The sequence below is a fragment of the Haliotis asinina genome, chromosome 3, assembly GCF_037392515.1.
Source record: "Haliotis asinina isolate JCU_RB_2024 chromosome 3, JCU_Hal_asi_v2, whole genome shotgun sequence".
NCBI lineage: Eukaryota > Metazoa > Mollusca > Gastropoda > Lepetellida > Haliotidae > Haliotis > Haliotis asinina.
The window spans coordinates 41,611,294-41,628,678 of NC_090282.1; the positions used below are offsets into that span (position 1 = coordinate 41,611,294).

Genomic DNA, 17,385 nt, shown 5'->3' on the forward strand with positions numbered 1-17,385 from the left:
TGATAAATCTGAACATCACATCAGTGCATGGGAAAATGAGTTGTTATGATGTGAGTGGTTGAGTTTTATGGCCCCCTCAACAATATTCCAGCTATATGGCAGGTGTCAATGAACAAATAAACAGACTTGAGTTTTGTCTGTGACAGAGACTGCTTATCACAATCAACATATTTTTCTGTGTTTCTGAAGAAATGTGTTTAAAAATTTAAGTTTTCAAACTCAGACATTTTTAGCAATGAAATTAGTATTTCTAATGCTACATTTTAATGAAATGTGCAATTTCCAGTGTATTTTTATTACTGCAGATGCCAGGTGCTTGTAATCACAAGAAACATCTGTTCTCAAACTTAGACCGCAGCAATAATCCTGTGTTTTTATTTGTCGCTTTCCCTGGTCACATCATGCGAACCAATTCACTGTGCATGCACTATGGGAGCAGCGCAGTTCCCCAGCGCTGGAGTAAGTGAATTGTTCGAACTACGATTTTGTGGGGTTTTTTCATCACATTATTTTTCAACATTATAAGTTGAATTTGAATTTTATATTTGTTACTGTAAGTCCATACCTAAAGGTTCTGTTTGATATATCTACCAAGTTTTGTTGAAAGATATTGAATGGTTTTCAAGTTGTGCTTCAGAAACAAAATGATTGCTGAGGGACAGCCATAAGAGGATATGGTGGGGGTAACGGGAGTAGGGAGAGAGGAAAGAAGGGATAAAAATGAATGGCACTGCACCCATCGTAAAAGTCAATGTCATATTTTATTTACACAAGACATGGTGTATTTACAGAGTGTACACAAACTGTATGAGAACATCCTCCATACATCAGTATCACTTTCACATCATACATACATACATACATACATACATACATACATACATACATACATACATACATACATACATACATACATACAGACACACACACACACACACACACACACACATACATACATACATACAAAGAAACACAACAATATTGTAATTACAATGAATGATGATATGTACATGAACTTAATAATCATCATCATATTGAAATGACTTGACAATTCTAGCACTTATAAAAACATTGTGATAACATATATAGCATAAGGCTACAATTTCATGACGATGCTTAAATTACATTAATTAAACTTCAATCCAGCATTTGTCAAGTGTTACAATATTTTCCAATAAAGACATTTTTTTGTTTTGGCAAGTTTTCAGTGGGACCCCTGTAAAGATCCGGAGTGATTTCAGACCAGTGATATGAATATCAAAGCAATAACCATGAGAACATAGCACCATACCTATACATGCACTGGGTGAACTCTTAACATTTAACATGAGATGGGTTACAGTTGGTCAGCTTTATTTCAACCTTCTATTTTTGGAGGGACTTCAGAAATTCCCCCTACGTGGAAAATCAAACTGTTGTAGCCTTGTCTCTTCTAAGTGTTTTCATCAGTCATATGTCACTGTGCTGTTCATGAAATAGCATTAGCAACATGTGATTTCTTAAAATTGTGATGTGACACAATGATACCCTCTCCATGTGCTCAAATGCCATTTTTTAGGCACGTTTCTGGATGTTGTCGCTGCCACCAAGATATCTCTGGGTAATTATGATGATATTGAAATCTATTGAAATCTCTTAGACCTTAAAAGTGTCAACAAAGTAATGTCTGAACAAGTATTTACCCTTTCAGTAGATTCATCCTGAGTTACTAACAAAAGTTATGTTTAACAAATTGACACAAACTTGAGTTGTCATCATGACAAACACTGTCAGTGTCAACAAGGCATTATCGTTTGAAGCAGTGGTTTTATCCTGCTTGCTGTATGAAATAATGATCTGACTCTGATCGCAGAGATGAGACATGCTGAGTGAGACGAAAGTTTAATCAATCATTCAGTGTGAAGCAGTGACATTCCTCATAAAAGTTTTTCACGGCTGATTGTTTGAGGTACCATCGTTCTTGTGTGTATGTCAAACATTTCAGAAATCACAATACATCACATTTTAAATATTGTAAATACTGTCTTCACATAAAAATGATAAATACTCATCTTCATCAATAACTGACAGAAATGGATCTGGCATTCAAACTGTAAATGTTTCTAGCTTTCTACAGTGCTCAAGGACACATGCCAACAAATATAGATTACATGTTTCTCATCCTAGAAGTCGGAATGTCGTCCTTGCATCTCTTGCTTTGGACATTTATGGTAAGACATATATCATTGTTACAACCAGTGTTGTTGTCATGACTTATTCCATCTGCTCTTTCTGTATGCATTTCCATACAATCTGAAAACATCTGCATCTGTCCAGCATGGCAGCTTCTTTCACCTTGTTACACATTTCATCTGTCTGAGTCTTCTAAGGTCTGTGGATACACATTATCAGTGTTTGCTACATCCATTGAGCATCCCACGATGAACACACGTTTCCAAATCATAATCTTGATGTGCATGAATGTATCCTGAACATCAAAGAAACATACATCGTGGATGGTGAATAATGAGATAGGTGTTGTGCATTGTAGCATGTTTCAAGCAGGTTGGCTTGGGTGTCAACATCACAATGGAATGACTTTTTAGAACTTTTAATTTACAGTAAACAAATGAAACAGACGTCAGAATGAACATACCTGTGCGAACACTGAACACACAGTATATCAATGTAACCTCATCAAACTTCGGAACACATCAATAGATGCACCTGACAGAACAAGCCAGAATGGGATCATCACAATGTAAGTGGAAATAATGTCATAAAAGTACTGTACTTTAAGGCAGAGTAACACTTGGAACGACATTTTGAGCACAACCGATGCCATAAACCAGGCTTTTCTTCTCATTGTCAGTTCGTTTCTGTCATAACCATTTTTACAATGGACGATCATATTTACTGTAATATAGATGACAACAACAGCATCGAAAAGCCACAGCGGGATGAAAATCAAGAACCAGTTCCACTCAACCTTGTGGTCCAAACGTAGTACTAAAAGAATAAGAAACACTAAAACTGTAAACCAGGTGAACAGAGCTCTGTGAATGACAGCCATTTTGAAGCTCAAGGGACCTTCCTGTCGCGCGATGGAAAATAGAGTTACTTCCCTTTGACGGCAACACTGCAGCTGTCCTAGCTGAACTCCGATCTGACAAATGATTATGTAATAATATACACGACCCCTAATCTGTCGACAACGCCACTTTATGCTAATATTAATAAACATTGTTAAAAAATACAAGTATGCCGAAGGCCGTGGTGTTTGCTTTGCTTGAATAAGCACTTTAATTTCAAAGGGATATTGACTAAACGTAACATGCACTGAATTGCTATAATAGGGAAACCCTACAATCTTCCTGCTATAATTATGCCACCGAACTTGTCAGTTACTAATTACTATATAACATAGGTCAAAACACTATTAAACCAAAACTATACTTATCCGAGCTGGAAACGAGATCAGAACGTTTTTGTTGGGTTTTGATTTTGTGCATGCTTATGAGTTCAGTTGTTTGGGGTTTTTTTCCAACGTACAACCAGGATCAATTAGATCTAATGCTGAAAAACGACATTTGGCTATTTCTACATCGGACATATCAGTACATGAATAAACAAACAAACCGGAGTTGTGTCCCTAAAGCGTGCCAAAAGTTATGGTCAGGGATTCGAATCTGGATTTAGTCTGAATTTGTCCATAGGTGTGCACTATGCCCACGTTTTTCCAAAACGGTAAACGTCTGAGGCCTGCACAGCATCGGCTTTTTACCGTCTATCACGAAATATAAGTAGAATACTGTACGTCACTCAACCATAGTAAAATATTTTGATTTCCTGTCAGTGTAGCCATATATCTGCTTCTAACCATGTAAGTGGTCCCAAAAAGGTTACACGGTCATTGTATGACAAAGGCGTCGGTAAATGTCAGCAAAAAAAGTTGTAAAGATAATATCTTTCACTAATTAACGAGTATGCATGATTTAACGCGATGAAATTGACCTGCAGAATCTGTCCAAATGTACTTCAATAGTGCTGATCAGGGATAATCTACAACAATTAGAGTTTCTTTGGTTTCACCTGCCCACAAAAACACACGCTCGCAATACAAGCTTCGTGAGACAGGTATCGACAGTGGCAACAAGAGTAGCAGCAAAACCTGAAATACGTTTGTTATCGGGTCTAGAGCAGGGAAATACCACTCAGAAAGGTGGTACCATGCTTTAGAGCTATATAGAACTTAACGCGTTGCGTATAATTTGTAAAAACAGACCATAGGACAAGGGAGATAACTCTATTTACAGTTCAGCAGGTACCCGTTGAAAACAAAATATTGCTGAGATCTTGTTATGGTTGTAATCATGCATAACGCAAACAGTCCTCGTGTAATACATTAGGTAAGTGCATATTGATAAAGAAACATAATCACCACACCTTGTAATGTCATTTGAAAAGAAGCATGTCGAGCTGATCCTGAGGGTCTTCGTCAGTTAGTGAACTTTAAAGTAACATGTATGACACTGACCACCCATTCAACAATAAGTGGGACGATTTTGGATTTGTAACATTTCGAAAGAAAATTCAGAATATTCGACTTATAACTTTTTGTCAAGAAGAAAACATAAGATATCCGGAACAATAACTTGATGACCCAAATATGACTAAGATTATTTAAGCAATGTCTTAAAAATGTATATCAAATATCAGAAAGTCAGATCCCTTAACATGGTACATAGAATATGAAAGAATACTGCATTGAGGTAAAGAGCATGTTCTTTTAATCATTGGTGTTGAGTTTGGGAATATGTTCTTAATCATATTTCATCACACAGCATGTCAGTTATTGAAAGAATTCATGATGTATGGTATTTATGAAGAAGACGTAAAAATTACAGACCATTAAGATTTTTTATAGGTATTTATCATTTTAAATCCCAGCTTGACTGTCCCCGGATGTGAGGTGCAATACTGATGCAAAAATAGTCAATTCTGTTTATGGTGGACTCAGTAAAATCACTGCTTCTCAGGTGTGGATTTCAGGAATATGAAAATATATAATTGATTCAAAAGTTAACATATCTACTGTATTTTTTATTGTCATTGTATGACTGTATTATTCAAAATGCCTTTAAGCATGTTTCATTGAGATAACACAACTACTTGGAACAAGATCCATATTTGATATCCCTTAGACAAATGACACTGAGACAGAAGATGCATGTGTAACGTATTTGATGAATATTTCTCATTTATTTTTTAATATTGCATAATACAACAGCAACATCTCAAACATTCAATGTTGGATATCATAAATGCATACAAACACAATTATCTGGCTGGTCTGATAAGAACATATATATTTCCTAGAATATTCCAAGGGTTCAAAAATACTATCGTCTGACGCCTGGGACAAATCAATTTTTTATTTCAGACAGTCAAATAATGGTCTCTTACTTGTCCCTCGGCAACTACATAATTTATGCTTATGGTTACATTTCATATTTGCTGAAAATGTAGCTATCGCAGTAATAATAAAGTAGGATTACCTTTCCTGGCTATTTATCTCTTTTGATTATTTTCTGTTTCCAGTCATCAGTATTCCAGCAATACCCAGTTAGATCGATGTTATTGAACCACAAGATATGCCTTTTTCAAACTTTATTAATGACTAACATGAGGAAATGTGTACAGATATTTGAACTCAAACTTGATTTTTTTTGTAGGACTAAACAGAAACAGTAAGCATGGGGAGTATAGCTGATCCCCATTATCAACAAAATCTGGTGACAAGCCTGCATCGTCTGTATGAGACAAAGTGCCTGTGTGACATTACTCTGAAGACTACTGATGGATATGAGCTGAAAGCTCATAGGTTAATCCTTGCTGCCCAATCAGAGTATTTCCACAACATGCAAATGTCAAGGAATTCAGATGGTTCAGTGGACACTGTGGAATTAGGTGTGTGCAAATGTGTGGCTATCTGCATGTAACATCAATGAACTATGAATGTATCTTGTACTAGATTCTGGATGTCATGTTGATGGGGTACAGTGGTCAGCGTTGACATGCAATGTTCATTGGTTAGTTTCAGCATATTATCCAGCTGGAAGTGTCTCTCATATTTACATGGGTCAGATAGTACAGTTGTTAAATGCTCAGAATTTGCAGTGAAGAAGTGTATCCTTAAAGAGCACCAAAAATCAATGATCCAATTACCCCATTCTGTATGTTGCATGTTTAAGTTTATGATCACAGACTATGCTTATTGTTTTTACCAACGTGCATCACTCTTGGCCGACTAGCTGTGATATAACTGTAATAATAATCAATGTTGAGATAAACACAACTCACTCACTCAGCCACTCGTCTTTACAGATGTTGACTTTGACGTGCTGAAGAATATCCTTGACTACTTATACACTGGAAAGGTTCTGGTCAATGACTCAAACAGGGCTCAACTGTTGGATATGGGAACAAAACTGAAATTTGAATACCTTGTTCAATTTATTTTTAATCAAACATCTGGGATGACTGAAACTTACACGGGTAAATCTATTTCTGAAGGCACAGAGCTGAGTTCTTTGAATGTTCCTGGTGTCCGTTACAAATCCAGTGGAGACCAGTCGGATCAAGACCAGTCCAGTGGAGACCTGACAGGTTATGACTGGTCGGGGGGTTCATCTAGATCAGAGTCACTGAAACAGGGTCTGCCAACAGATGAGACTGAGTCTGTGTTCCTCCCTGAGTGTCTTCCCCACACAGCCAGGGTAGAGTTTGACATCAGTCGGGTCAAAGACGAGGTGGAGGAAGAAGATGCCCTGAGCTCAAATCTACACGTTACATTTAACACAGAAGGATTTGATGAAGCTTCAGGTCCGGCATCAAATGATCAATTTATGTCAAACAAAAGTCAGCAGAGAGTCACAGATTTGGCTGATGGTCAAGCTGTCCGTATTGGCCATATTGTGCCAAATATTTCAGGAAGCAACGTCTCACAGGACACTCTGGACTCAGCAGTCTCAGCTTATGTAACTGATGGGAGTCCATCCAGATATAATCCTGTTGAGGAGTCCTTTTCTAAATGTTTGATGGTCAGTAACAAACAGGAAGTAAACAAGATAAGAAGAAGGAAAACAGAACCTGAATTAGATTATAGTAAGAACAGGCCAGCGAAACAGAGAGGTGGGTGTCAGAGCGCTGCTCGGGACCAGACTAGTAATTCGGCAGCTTCTCTCATTTGTGATATCAAAGACAGCAATAAAAAATCAACTAAATCAACATCAAGAGTTAAGACAAATAAGTCGTTAAAAAAAGGTGAAGTGATGCTGAGAACTAGATCGAAGTCTGCAGGAGCTGATTCTATGTCTAAGAGGAATGGGGTCACCATCTTGAGTGTTGATTCTGTTGGGTGTGATGTGACATCAAAAGTCAGTGTGGATGATGACTTTGGTAAGAAAACAAATGAAGCCCCACCTTTTCCCTCTCATACAGACTATAGTGACCCATCAAGCACGTTCCTATCCCCTAGTCCCAGAAAGAAGAGGAAATCGGGGAAGACAGCTGTCAAGGTTTGTCAAAGTTCTTTTGAATATGTAATTTGTTAGCTTTGCACTCTTTCAAGCCTGTGACAAATATTATCATGAATCTGTTTTTTTAGTAATACTTAGATTCACTAATACTACAGCTGTGCAAAAGTGGGTGAGTGGAGATTTTATGCCATTTCAGCAAGTTTTCAGCTATATAACTCCAAGATAATTATATGTGTTATGAAACTGTAACGAGAAAGTACCTTGTCAGGCATAGGCAGTGATACTGGAAGTGCAGTTCTATTCCTGATGAGATAGCAGAGTCTTAGTAACAACAGAATTAACAATAACATTTTTGTTTTCAGACTCTGAAAAAAGGAAGAGCTGGCAACTTCTTGGTGAGTCGATACTTCTACAGGAATGTAACACGTGATATATTTAGGATTACAGATTTTACTCCTGTTTTTGAATTGAGTCCCATTCAGGTTTTGAACCCCCACACTCTCAGAATCAGGCACCTTATTCTACAGGAACGTCATCCAGAAGTATTCATATTTTAATAGGGCAGTGGGATAGCCTAGTATTTTAAGTGTTTACCCGTCATGCCAAAGACCCCAGTTCAACTTTCCACATGTGTGAAGCCCATCTCTGATGCCCCCTGCCAAGATATTGCTTGAATATTGCCCCCAAAAAGGCGTGATAGCCAACTCACTCACTCATAAATTATGGATGGTCCCCTAATGGCCGACATGAAAAGTATAATCAAGTGTTTGAACACAAACCTGATCAATTGTAAAGAGCTTTAAGTTACCGTCCGTGAATATGATTGAACAAAAAGTTTGTAAAATCACATTAAACACATAAAAAAGCACTCATATTTCCACCTATTATGGAAACACCTAAGGGTTAGTGAGCAGAGGTGGGTATCATGTAGCATGACGTCATATGTGGGTATTGCTGATGACTTCCTCTGTGATTTTACTTGTCAACTTGACACTGTGTGAAGGGTTTTATCAGTCCCTCTGGCTCGGAGAACACAACCTTACACGGGACTGATAAAATCCTGTATTTCCTGAGACATGATAACACATTTATCTGGCCGAATGTTTTTACTAAAATATGCATCGAGTCGAATTGTTGTGGCAAAACATTTCCATGCTGCCATGTTGACATCAGCCAATTGATTGACCTCAATGCAGTGCACGTTATGATAAAGGCTTGGTGGTGAACACCTTTATGACTTTGCATGGTCACCTAGGCATAGTGGGATGATACGACTTTTATACTCAGTGCTCGCGGATTGTGATGGGTGTACCTGGCATTTTATCAGAGCCATGTGAACAATCAAAATTTAACATTCTTACATGAGGCTGGACAATAGGTTTTGAAGCAGTAAAAGGTGTTCGTGATGTCAGGATGGATGGATGTTAGACCATGTCAGTATAAGCCAATTTTACATCTTGAGAAAGAGAAACTTGAAGTGGAGATAGAGAAGAAGAATCAGAAGAATCAAGCTAAACAGAGACACCACTTGATGTCAAAATCACTTTTAAACTAGATGATATGACTTATCAGCAATTTTATTTATCCTTTAAATGTGATACAGTTGCAACATGCACACCCATCCCTATAATATATGAACAGTCCCTAGGGCAAACCGGAATCACATATGATATAACGTGACTGCTAGCGGCCACATAATGGATGAAACTGAGATAGTACAAACTGTTTTTGCGATAGATGTATCAATACTAAGACTTTTGCTTTAAAAATTGGGATACATGTTTCTGATAACTTTATCTTTAACCAAGTCAGTCATAGCAATTGTTTAGCATTCTCCTTAAATTGTGGAAAATGTTTGTTTTCCTCAGATTCATTGGAATAAGAGCAGTATTTGCAGCCTGTGCGGGTTTGAAGGTCAGATAAGTGATGTGGTGACCCACAGGAAGTTGGAGCACCCTGAGGAGGCCCATGTGTGTCCGCTGTGCTTCAACAAGTCAGTGGACCACAGGGCTATGATCCAACACCTAAAGCGGCAGCATCTATGGCGGGAGTCAGGGAAGTACAGTTGCGAGAAGTGTGGCCGAGACTGCCATAATCGTGTGGGCCTTCTCAGCCATGACCAGATTGTACATGGAGTACACCATAGAGAGGTGAAGAAAGATAATGTTCTTGGGATAGGTCAGTTCTCTTCGTAATTTCCTAATTATTTTTGTCACTGTACACTGTGAAATTATCATCTGAAAACTGTAAATAATAAAGATATAAATAAGTGGAACAATAGCGATAAATTGTTTAGCTCCGTTTTTAACCTCAGATCAAAATGGCACATGCCAAAGAACTCCTGGTGTCATACTAATGATAATTTCTAGGTTGAAGAACTCCATTACTTCTTCTAGCACTACAGTGTACAGTGACAACAAAAATGATATAATGATTAGGAAATTACAAAGAGAATTGGCCTAGCCCAACTACAAGAACATTATCTATTTGTCAATCAGGTTGACAAGACTTGATTTACTTATTACAACCAGAATTGCATAGGCCACATTGTAGGTTTTTATTTTTGTTTATAATTTCTTTATTTTTAGTGCATTTATACATAGTTGCACATGTATATTACTGTCCATTTAAACAAAAGGTGATAAGATGACCAGAATTTCTTAAACTGGCTAAGATGTCTGTAAATTGTCATAGTTGTTAGTCCAGATTTGTTGATGAATAGTTTTCACAAGGATACTGTGTGTATTTATTGATGATAGAGGAGCACATTTAATAAAATATCTTAAAAGTGGTGATGATAATAATAATAATAAAAGGCTTAAGTGCACAAGAAAGACATAATTTGTTATATGACTGTTGATACGATTATTGTTTTTCCCTAAAAAAATCTTTCATAGGTTTTTGATAATGATGATTTTATAATCACATTTGACCTACTGTTTTGTCTGTTTCTTGCAGTATTATGATAACAAGACTAATAATTGTTGTAGGGTTACAAATTTTCTGTAATTTTAAGTTTAATAATTCACCCTCATCATTAGCCAAATATGAGTGGTTAGAATTTCAAATCCATGTGATCTTCATGAACAGATATGCCACGAGTCACTGTAGTCATGAAGTGTGTCAAATACAGGCCATTGTGGTAAGACATAGGGGGCCTGACAGAACTGCTGATGTTGTTGTTGCAGGTGTTGGTGTGTGAAGCAGAGGGTTGTCACTTCTACTGCGCTGCCCAGTCCCCTGCCACTATGGGGGAGCACAGGAAGGGCCATGGCAACACTTTCAGCTATGCATGCGACCACTGTGACAAAAAATACAAGACCAGGAAGTATGTTTGTCAGGGTTTTGTTTTGTAAATACACTAACCCTGATGTTTGTTACAGTAACAAAATACTTGCAACTTGCGTTGATAGAAATGTGCAGATCTAAATATCAGAAGCTGGAGGAGGGACACAGCATTCATGGAATAGGTTGAGTGGACAATTTCAGAATTTAGAAAAGTGTTTAATTTTTCAAAATGTTTGCTTGTGAATTATAAATCATAAATGGAAAGGTTTTTTTTGTGTTTGTTTAGGGTTTTTTTTTATGAAAATAAGGTTTCTGGTCTGTCATCAGTTTTTCTTTGTTTCCAGAGCACTCAAGAATCACATGTACCACCATATCAATAGAAAGCGCTACCAGTGTGAGATATGTGGCTACTTCACAGCCACCCCCTCGGACCTGAAATTGCACACAACTACCAACCACTCCGACGGCCCGCTATACAAGTGCCACGTGTGTGGGAATAACTACAGATCTCAGTACTCCATGGATGGTGAGAGAGAGAGCGCCTGAAATAAACTTATGTCAAAATGTTGAGGATGGTGCCAAAATTTAGAAAAAAAACATGTACCATTTGGGATTGAAGGTAGTTACTAATAAATGCTGAAATATGAGTTGTAACAAGAAAAGATGTATTAAGAAAGCAGTTTTGATCATAAGAGGTAATTCTTTCTGTCACAAAATTTTGAATTCTTTTCGTCTTTCAGAATTTTATGAAGTATTTTCTCTCCCCAGATCACCTATGGAAGGTCCATGGGCTGAAAGATGACAAAAGGAAATGTTTGCAATGTGACGAATGTGACTTCATCACCCTTTGGCAAGGAACACTCACTGCACACAAAAAAATACATGTCACAGAAAAAAATTTTGCTTGTGAAATATGTGGTAAAATATTCCGAACACCAAATAATTTGAGCAGCCATCGAAACTCAACACACAAAGAGTCAGATCTGCATTGTAACTTTTGCCAACATACAACAAAGACGCTGGACCATATGAGAAAACATCTGATGATCGCTCACTACTATAAGGGCGTGAAACCCTATTCGTGTGTGTATTGCTCGTACAAGAGTATGACAGGCGGCAATGTTCGTAAACACGTGATGGTACAGCACCCAGCAGAAGATGTGAAGTATGTGCCTGATCGGGAGCTCCTTGCTGAAATGAAAGCTAAATGGCTGTCCCTGGATAAATCTCAATGGACAGACGTTTTGAAAAATAAGTGATGAAATAAATAGATATGTGATTCAATCAGCAATATTCAAGCAGTATTAAAACAGGCTGCAAATAACGTTTTGTGACTACAAATTAAAGTCAATCCTTAGTAGTCCATGTTTGTTATAAGAGACAATGTTACAAATCAGGTGGTCCGACTTGGCAACTTAGTTACTGCTGAACATTTCACATATCTGACCCTAGAACACAACGACCAGAGCTAACATCAACAACAATCTCTGCCACTTGTGTGCAGTGTATCAACATATTCACACATAGTAGGGTTGGTGGATAGAGTATTCACTCCTCTTGCCAAAGACCCAGGTTCAATTCCTAACATGGGCACAAGGTGTGAAGCCCATTTCTGGTGTCCCCTGCCATGATGTTACTAAAAGCAGTGAGCATGTGAATCTCCTAAGCCCTGATGACAATTTGACTCGAAGACCTTGTCAAACCAGGATTTACAAGGGTTTTTCACATGCAAAGGTCACCCCTGAAGATCCACCTATTTGACCTTCAGTAGCCCATGCTTCTGGTAAGAGGTGACTAATGGCATTGTTTGGTCAGGCACGCTGACTCCCATGTCATTGTAGTCCAGTTGTGTAGATCAATGCTGGATTATCTGGTCAAATCTTGATTATTTACAGACTGATGCCATATTGCAAAGCGCAGCATAAAACTAAACTCACTCAGATACAGAAGTCAGACAATATCTTGTCCCAATTTTCCAGATGGAAATAAAAAATGCAATTTTCAGAATGAATATTGTCAAACCTTAGTATTCATTTGCTATCAGTGTTTTCCTCATACCGTTTGCTTTATTTCAAAAGAAAAAAAATAGTGGTTTGTTTCTTAGAAAGCATTTACTATCTGCTTTATTCCTTATGTCTGTAGAATTTAGCACTGCATGGCATACATAACTGAATAAGGTGTGTTGGTTCCTCTAAAACATGATGATGATGATGATGATGATGATGATGGATGTTGGATGTTGCAGACACATGGATAGATTAATCACTAGTGATAAGGACAAGCCAGAGAATTTTTGTGAGAGTGATGGAGTTTCAAATTTCATTACTTCAACAAACATTTCTCAGGAATTTGCAGTGGTAGTGTCAAAATGGGTTTCTTCTGCCTATGAGATTTTCATTGATCCTGGGGAAATTTCTTGCCTTTGCCTGTGGTTATTTTGCGTGTCCCAAAGTGGCATTAGTGTGCAGTAAGCCATGACTGATAAAGTGTTAGCTCATTAACAAAGTACTTGAATGACCTTGACTGGCAGATTGATAGCATTGTATGAGAGAGGCTGTTATGAAGATACTTTAGAAATCCATAGGCTCCAAGAGAAACAAAAGTAAAGGTTTATACACATATGTGGTTAGAACCATATACATGTATTGTTCACACTTTGATGCAAGTAGTTCAAATCCCATCAGACACAGTTAGAAAAGCAAGTCCAATGAACATACGGAACCACTGCTGTACTTGACCACTTGAAGACCGGTACTACTTAAAGGATCACTTGAGGACCGGTACTCTCTGGATAATACTAACTCTTGTAATGTTCTCCAAATTGCTTGTCTAAAGTCTGTAATTGAAACTGGTTACCTGTACATCTATGGCACATTGCCTCTACTCAATTTCGCCTCTGGCCCATGAAATCAATGATATGTGACGGAGATAAGGTGGAACAGAGGGAAGTTACTGTCAAAATGATGTCTAAAAAAACCTGAAATATTCAACGAGTTTCTTTCAAATGGTCATGCAGAACTATCTCAGGATATGTTATAAAAAATCAAAGTCATGCGATCACAAGTACACACCTGAAAGATTGTACTACAATTTTCAAAGAGATGTGTTTGCTTTTGTTTCTGTGGAGGCACGAGTGGCTTATTATGTGTTATCAATCATATCAACCACTGCTACCAATATTGCTCGTATGCTTGCCATGAGCAGAGACAAATCGGCATATGAAGACCCAAGGTCTTCAGAAACCAAGAAGACTACATTAATGGGATCAAGTGGTAAGGCATTCTCTTCCCACAGAGGTTACTCCTGTGATTAGTATGTAGGAAGATATGACAGGAGTAACCTCTGTAGGAAGAAAATGGTGGTAAGGCTCACTGAGCTGGTTAATGCATATTATCATATCCCAAATGCCATACATCAATGTGCATGGACCCAGTCAATCAAGTTCTGGTGAAGACGTAATTATTTAAACACCGCCTTCATAGAGAGGGAATATTTTGAGGGCAGAGTTCAAAATCACACGAACATGGACAAATGAGGATGTGGTGGTTAAATGTTTGTAATCTCACTATCAGACACTGTTGCCCATGCAGACCCAGATATCATCGCACAAAATTAAATAGGGGATCATCTTTTTGCTCACCCCCTATACTAAATGCCTTCAAAACTAAGCCCCCCACCCCAAGGAACTGCTGTAAACAGAGACATGGACCTGCTTGCTACATCCAGTTGTAAACAGAGGGTGTGAAAGCAAATAAGAAACATTACTGTGAGCAAAGACAGTGACACATTCCTTTTCTGGAAACAGTAACAGGTTATACCTGTTCTACAATAGTCATCATCTGTATGAGAATCAACTGACCACAAAAGTTCCATATGCACAAACAGTATTCACTGGATGTGATGAAGAAACACAACTGTCTATTTCATATTTATTCCATATTTTATCTAACAAAATGCTTACAGTATATATTAAGCATATAATAATCACAGAATATGACTAAGGTAACAAAACCAGGTATGACTGTCTACTCCATCACAGTAACACGTTGAGGATGCTCAAGTAAAGATGAGGCTAACACTCTCTTCCGGACCAGCTACTTCTCAACTCTGGGGAACTCAAAGTCAGTGGAGACTCATTATGAGTCTGTCATCCAGACAGCATAAGATGTTGATCATGCTATCAACCATTGGTTTTCCAGGCCTGGATTATTTACAGGTCAACCTTAACTATATAGTTAGTTTTGCTAAAATGTGATCTAAAGCAACATGCTATCAATTCCATCTCGCACAATGTTAAGTATTACCTTAACACGAGCAGAGAAATCACAAAGCTATCTGCTTTGACTATCCAACATTAAATGGCAATTTTCCAATAATCTGCAGATGAAGAATCAAAAATGTATTTTGACGTATTCTGGTGTAAGGCCAGACCAACAATATTTCTTGTTTTATGGTACCCTGTCTTCAGAAAACCTAACGGCAGGTGAGGGGGGAAAAAAAAAAAGAAAATCACCAATGAAAGCAACAACCAACAAGCGTTTCAACATGTTCAACATGAACATTTTTGGTTTGTTTACATCAACTAAAAATAACTTGAGTGAGTTTAGGTTCATACTGATGTCAAGAGTATTTAACATATATCACATTAACATTTGGATTTATTTTGTTTGCAGGGAAAAATATTTTTTTTATTTTTTGTCTTTTCTTGAAAAACTTAGGACTGTCTGATTTGTAAAGCAAGAAATAAAAGTTGGTCTGGCCTAACTTATAAACCTGTGAACACCAAGGCCTCAAGCCAACAGTTGTGCTCACTGTCTGAAAACAGATATAGCTGAAGCTGTACACCCTGAAAGTTACTTGTGAGAGAATGGTAGTTCTATGTCTGTAGATTACACATGCAGGTTAAGTTGATACAAAGGCCTCCTGACACAGACAATGCTTTACTTTTTACAGTTTTATAGTTTTGTTGTATAAATACTGACAGCCTCATCTTCAGCTTTATCATCAGTGACTTATGCATGGTACATTTCATCATAAATATATACAGGTTGTTTGTTTACATGTTGGGGAAGATACTTCACATATCTGAAACATTCATAAGCTGATATACTGTAAATATCTCTAAAAAATAAGCAAACAAAACCAATAGTAAACAGGTATTTGTCTGTCGATAACAAAAACAATACACAATACAACAATATGCCGTTACTCAGATACAGACAATACCATATATATACCAGCTTCTACTATATACATTACCTTTCTTGGTAATAAATGCCTGACAACATTCCTAATCAAGATTCACAATTCTATATAAATGTAAATTTTCAAAGGACCATTTCATATCAAAACTATATTAGCACTATTGGTACATGTAAAAATAATCTTTCCAATTTCAAGAAAACAAGAAACTTTCCATATGCTGTTTTAACAAATTAGGCTAAAATCTCTCCAAATTGGCACTGAATCAGATGTTATGTGCCTGGTTAACAAGATCGCAAACAGAAAGGTAACGCATAAAAAGTCTGGGTCTGGGTTTAGGTTAAGGGCCTTTAACCAACCTCCATGACTCATGGCTTTGAATGTTGAGAAGCTGATGCCACACCCACTCAATTCATCACTATATACACTCATAAACAGAAGCAAGCCATTATGAACCACATCTAAAATACCAGCACAAAACAATATTGAAAACTGGGATTCATAAAATTTAACCAAACAGCATGCATTTTTGCCTTGAACATAAAACAACATAGAACTCAAATGTGTCAAGGTTTCAAAGAAACTGATCAATGAATTCACTGTTATCTCAATCTAGAACAAGCTAAACAGACCAATGTCATGCAGATTCTCTCTGACCTGATACTGTGTTGCTACAAAGTTTAAATAGCTATAATAATTGTTCAAAATATTCAGACTTATTGTCAGAATATTGTGGCTTGTACTAAAGTTTTGAGTAGAAGAAAACTGTTCAAAAATGTATATGGATACTTGTTACAAACTATTACTTTGATGACTTTATATGATGAGAAACAGACATGCAGTGAGTGTTTGTAATCCTAATTGTTTATTTACTAATACATGGTGACAACAACTCATTATAAACAAACCTGTGTATGTTTTATCTGTACATACCTTAATCCATGTTTATGACTGTTTATCCATCAGTCTGTGTTTGTCATAACTGTAGTACCAAACATCTATGTTTGTTATAACAGTTAGTACAAAACGTATGGGCTTATTATAGTCATGTTCTAAATACATGTTTACTTCAATAATCATCTTCAGAGGACCATGAAATCTTGTTTTACCAAGGCAGGTCAAATTATGTTCAAAATGAAACCAAAACAATATAATGAAATCAATAAAAACATCGAAGCTTCACACTAATTGAAAACATAATGCAAAGACATGGATCACACAACTACGTGGATAGCAATTATGACTATGAAAAATAGGTATGAGATATGGCAATGTTAAATCAAGTCGGGACCTTCTATGTCACAACAAATAGCTCTATTTATTGCTTATATATACTAAAACTATCAAATTACTTCAATATGACTAACACAGCAAT

At 37.1% G+C, this 17,385-nt stretch overlaps 1 protein-coding gene across 1 annotated transcript; it reads left to right on the forward strand.

Annotated features, from left to right (window-relative positions):
* The first annotated feature begins 4,265 nt into the window (after nt 1–4,265).
* Nucleotides 4,266–12,168, forward strand: LOC137278025 (uncharacterized). The gene is made up of 8 exons (XM_067810062.1): nt 4,266–4,388; nt 5,715–5,949; nt 6,367–7,559; nt 7,883–7,915; nt 9,389–9,670; nt 10,709–10,848; nt 11,153–11,334; nt 11,577–12,168. Exons 2-8 carry the CDS (start codon nt 5,736–5,738, stop codon nt 12,065–12,067), a joined length of 2,535 nt encoding a protein of 844 aa, XP_067666163.1. The 5' UTR covers nt 4,266–4,388; nt 5,715–5,735; the 3' UTR covers nt 12,068–12,168.
* The last annotated feature ends 5,217 nt before the right edge of the window (nt 12,169–17,385 follow it).

Coding starts and splice junctions, on each gene's coding strand:
- LOC137278025 (XM_067810062.1), top strand. CDS start 5,736: ATGGGGAGTATAGCTGATCCCCATTATCAACAAAATCTGGTGACAAGC. Junction 9,671..10,708: donor ATGGAGTACACCATAGAGAG/GTGAAGAAAGAT, acceptor TTGTTGTTGCAG/GTGTTGGTGTGTGAAGCAGA. Junction 10,849..11,152: donor AAAAAATACAAGACCAGGAA/GTATGTTTGTCA, acceptor CTTTGTTTCCAG/AGCACTCAAGAATCACATGT.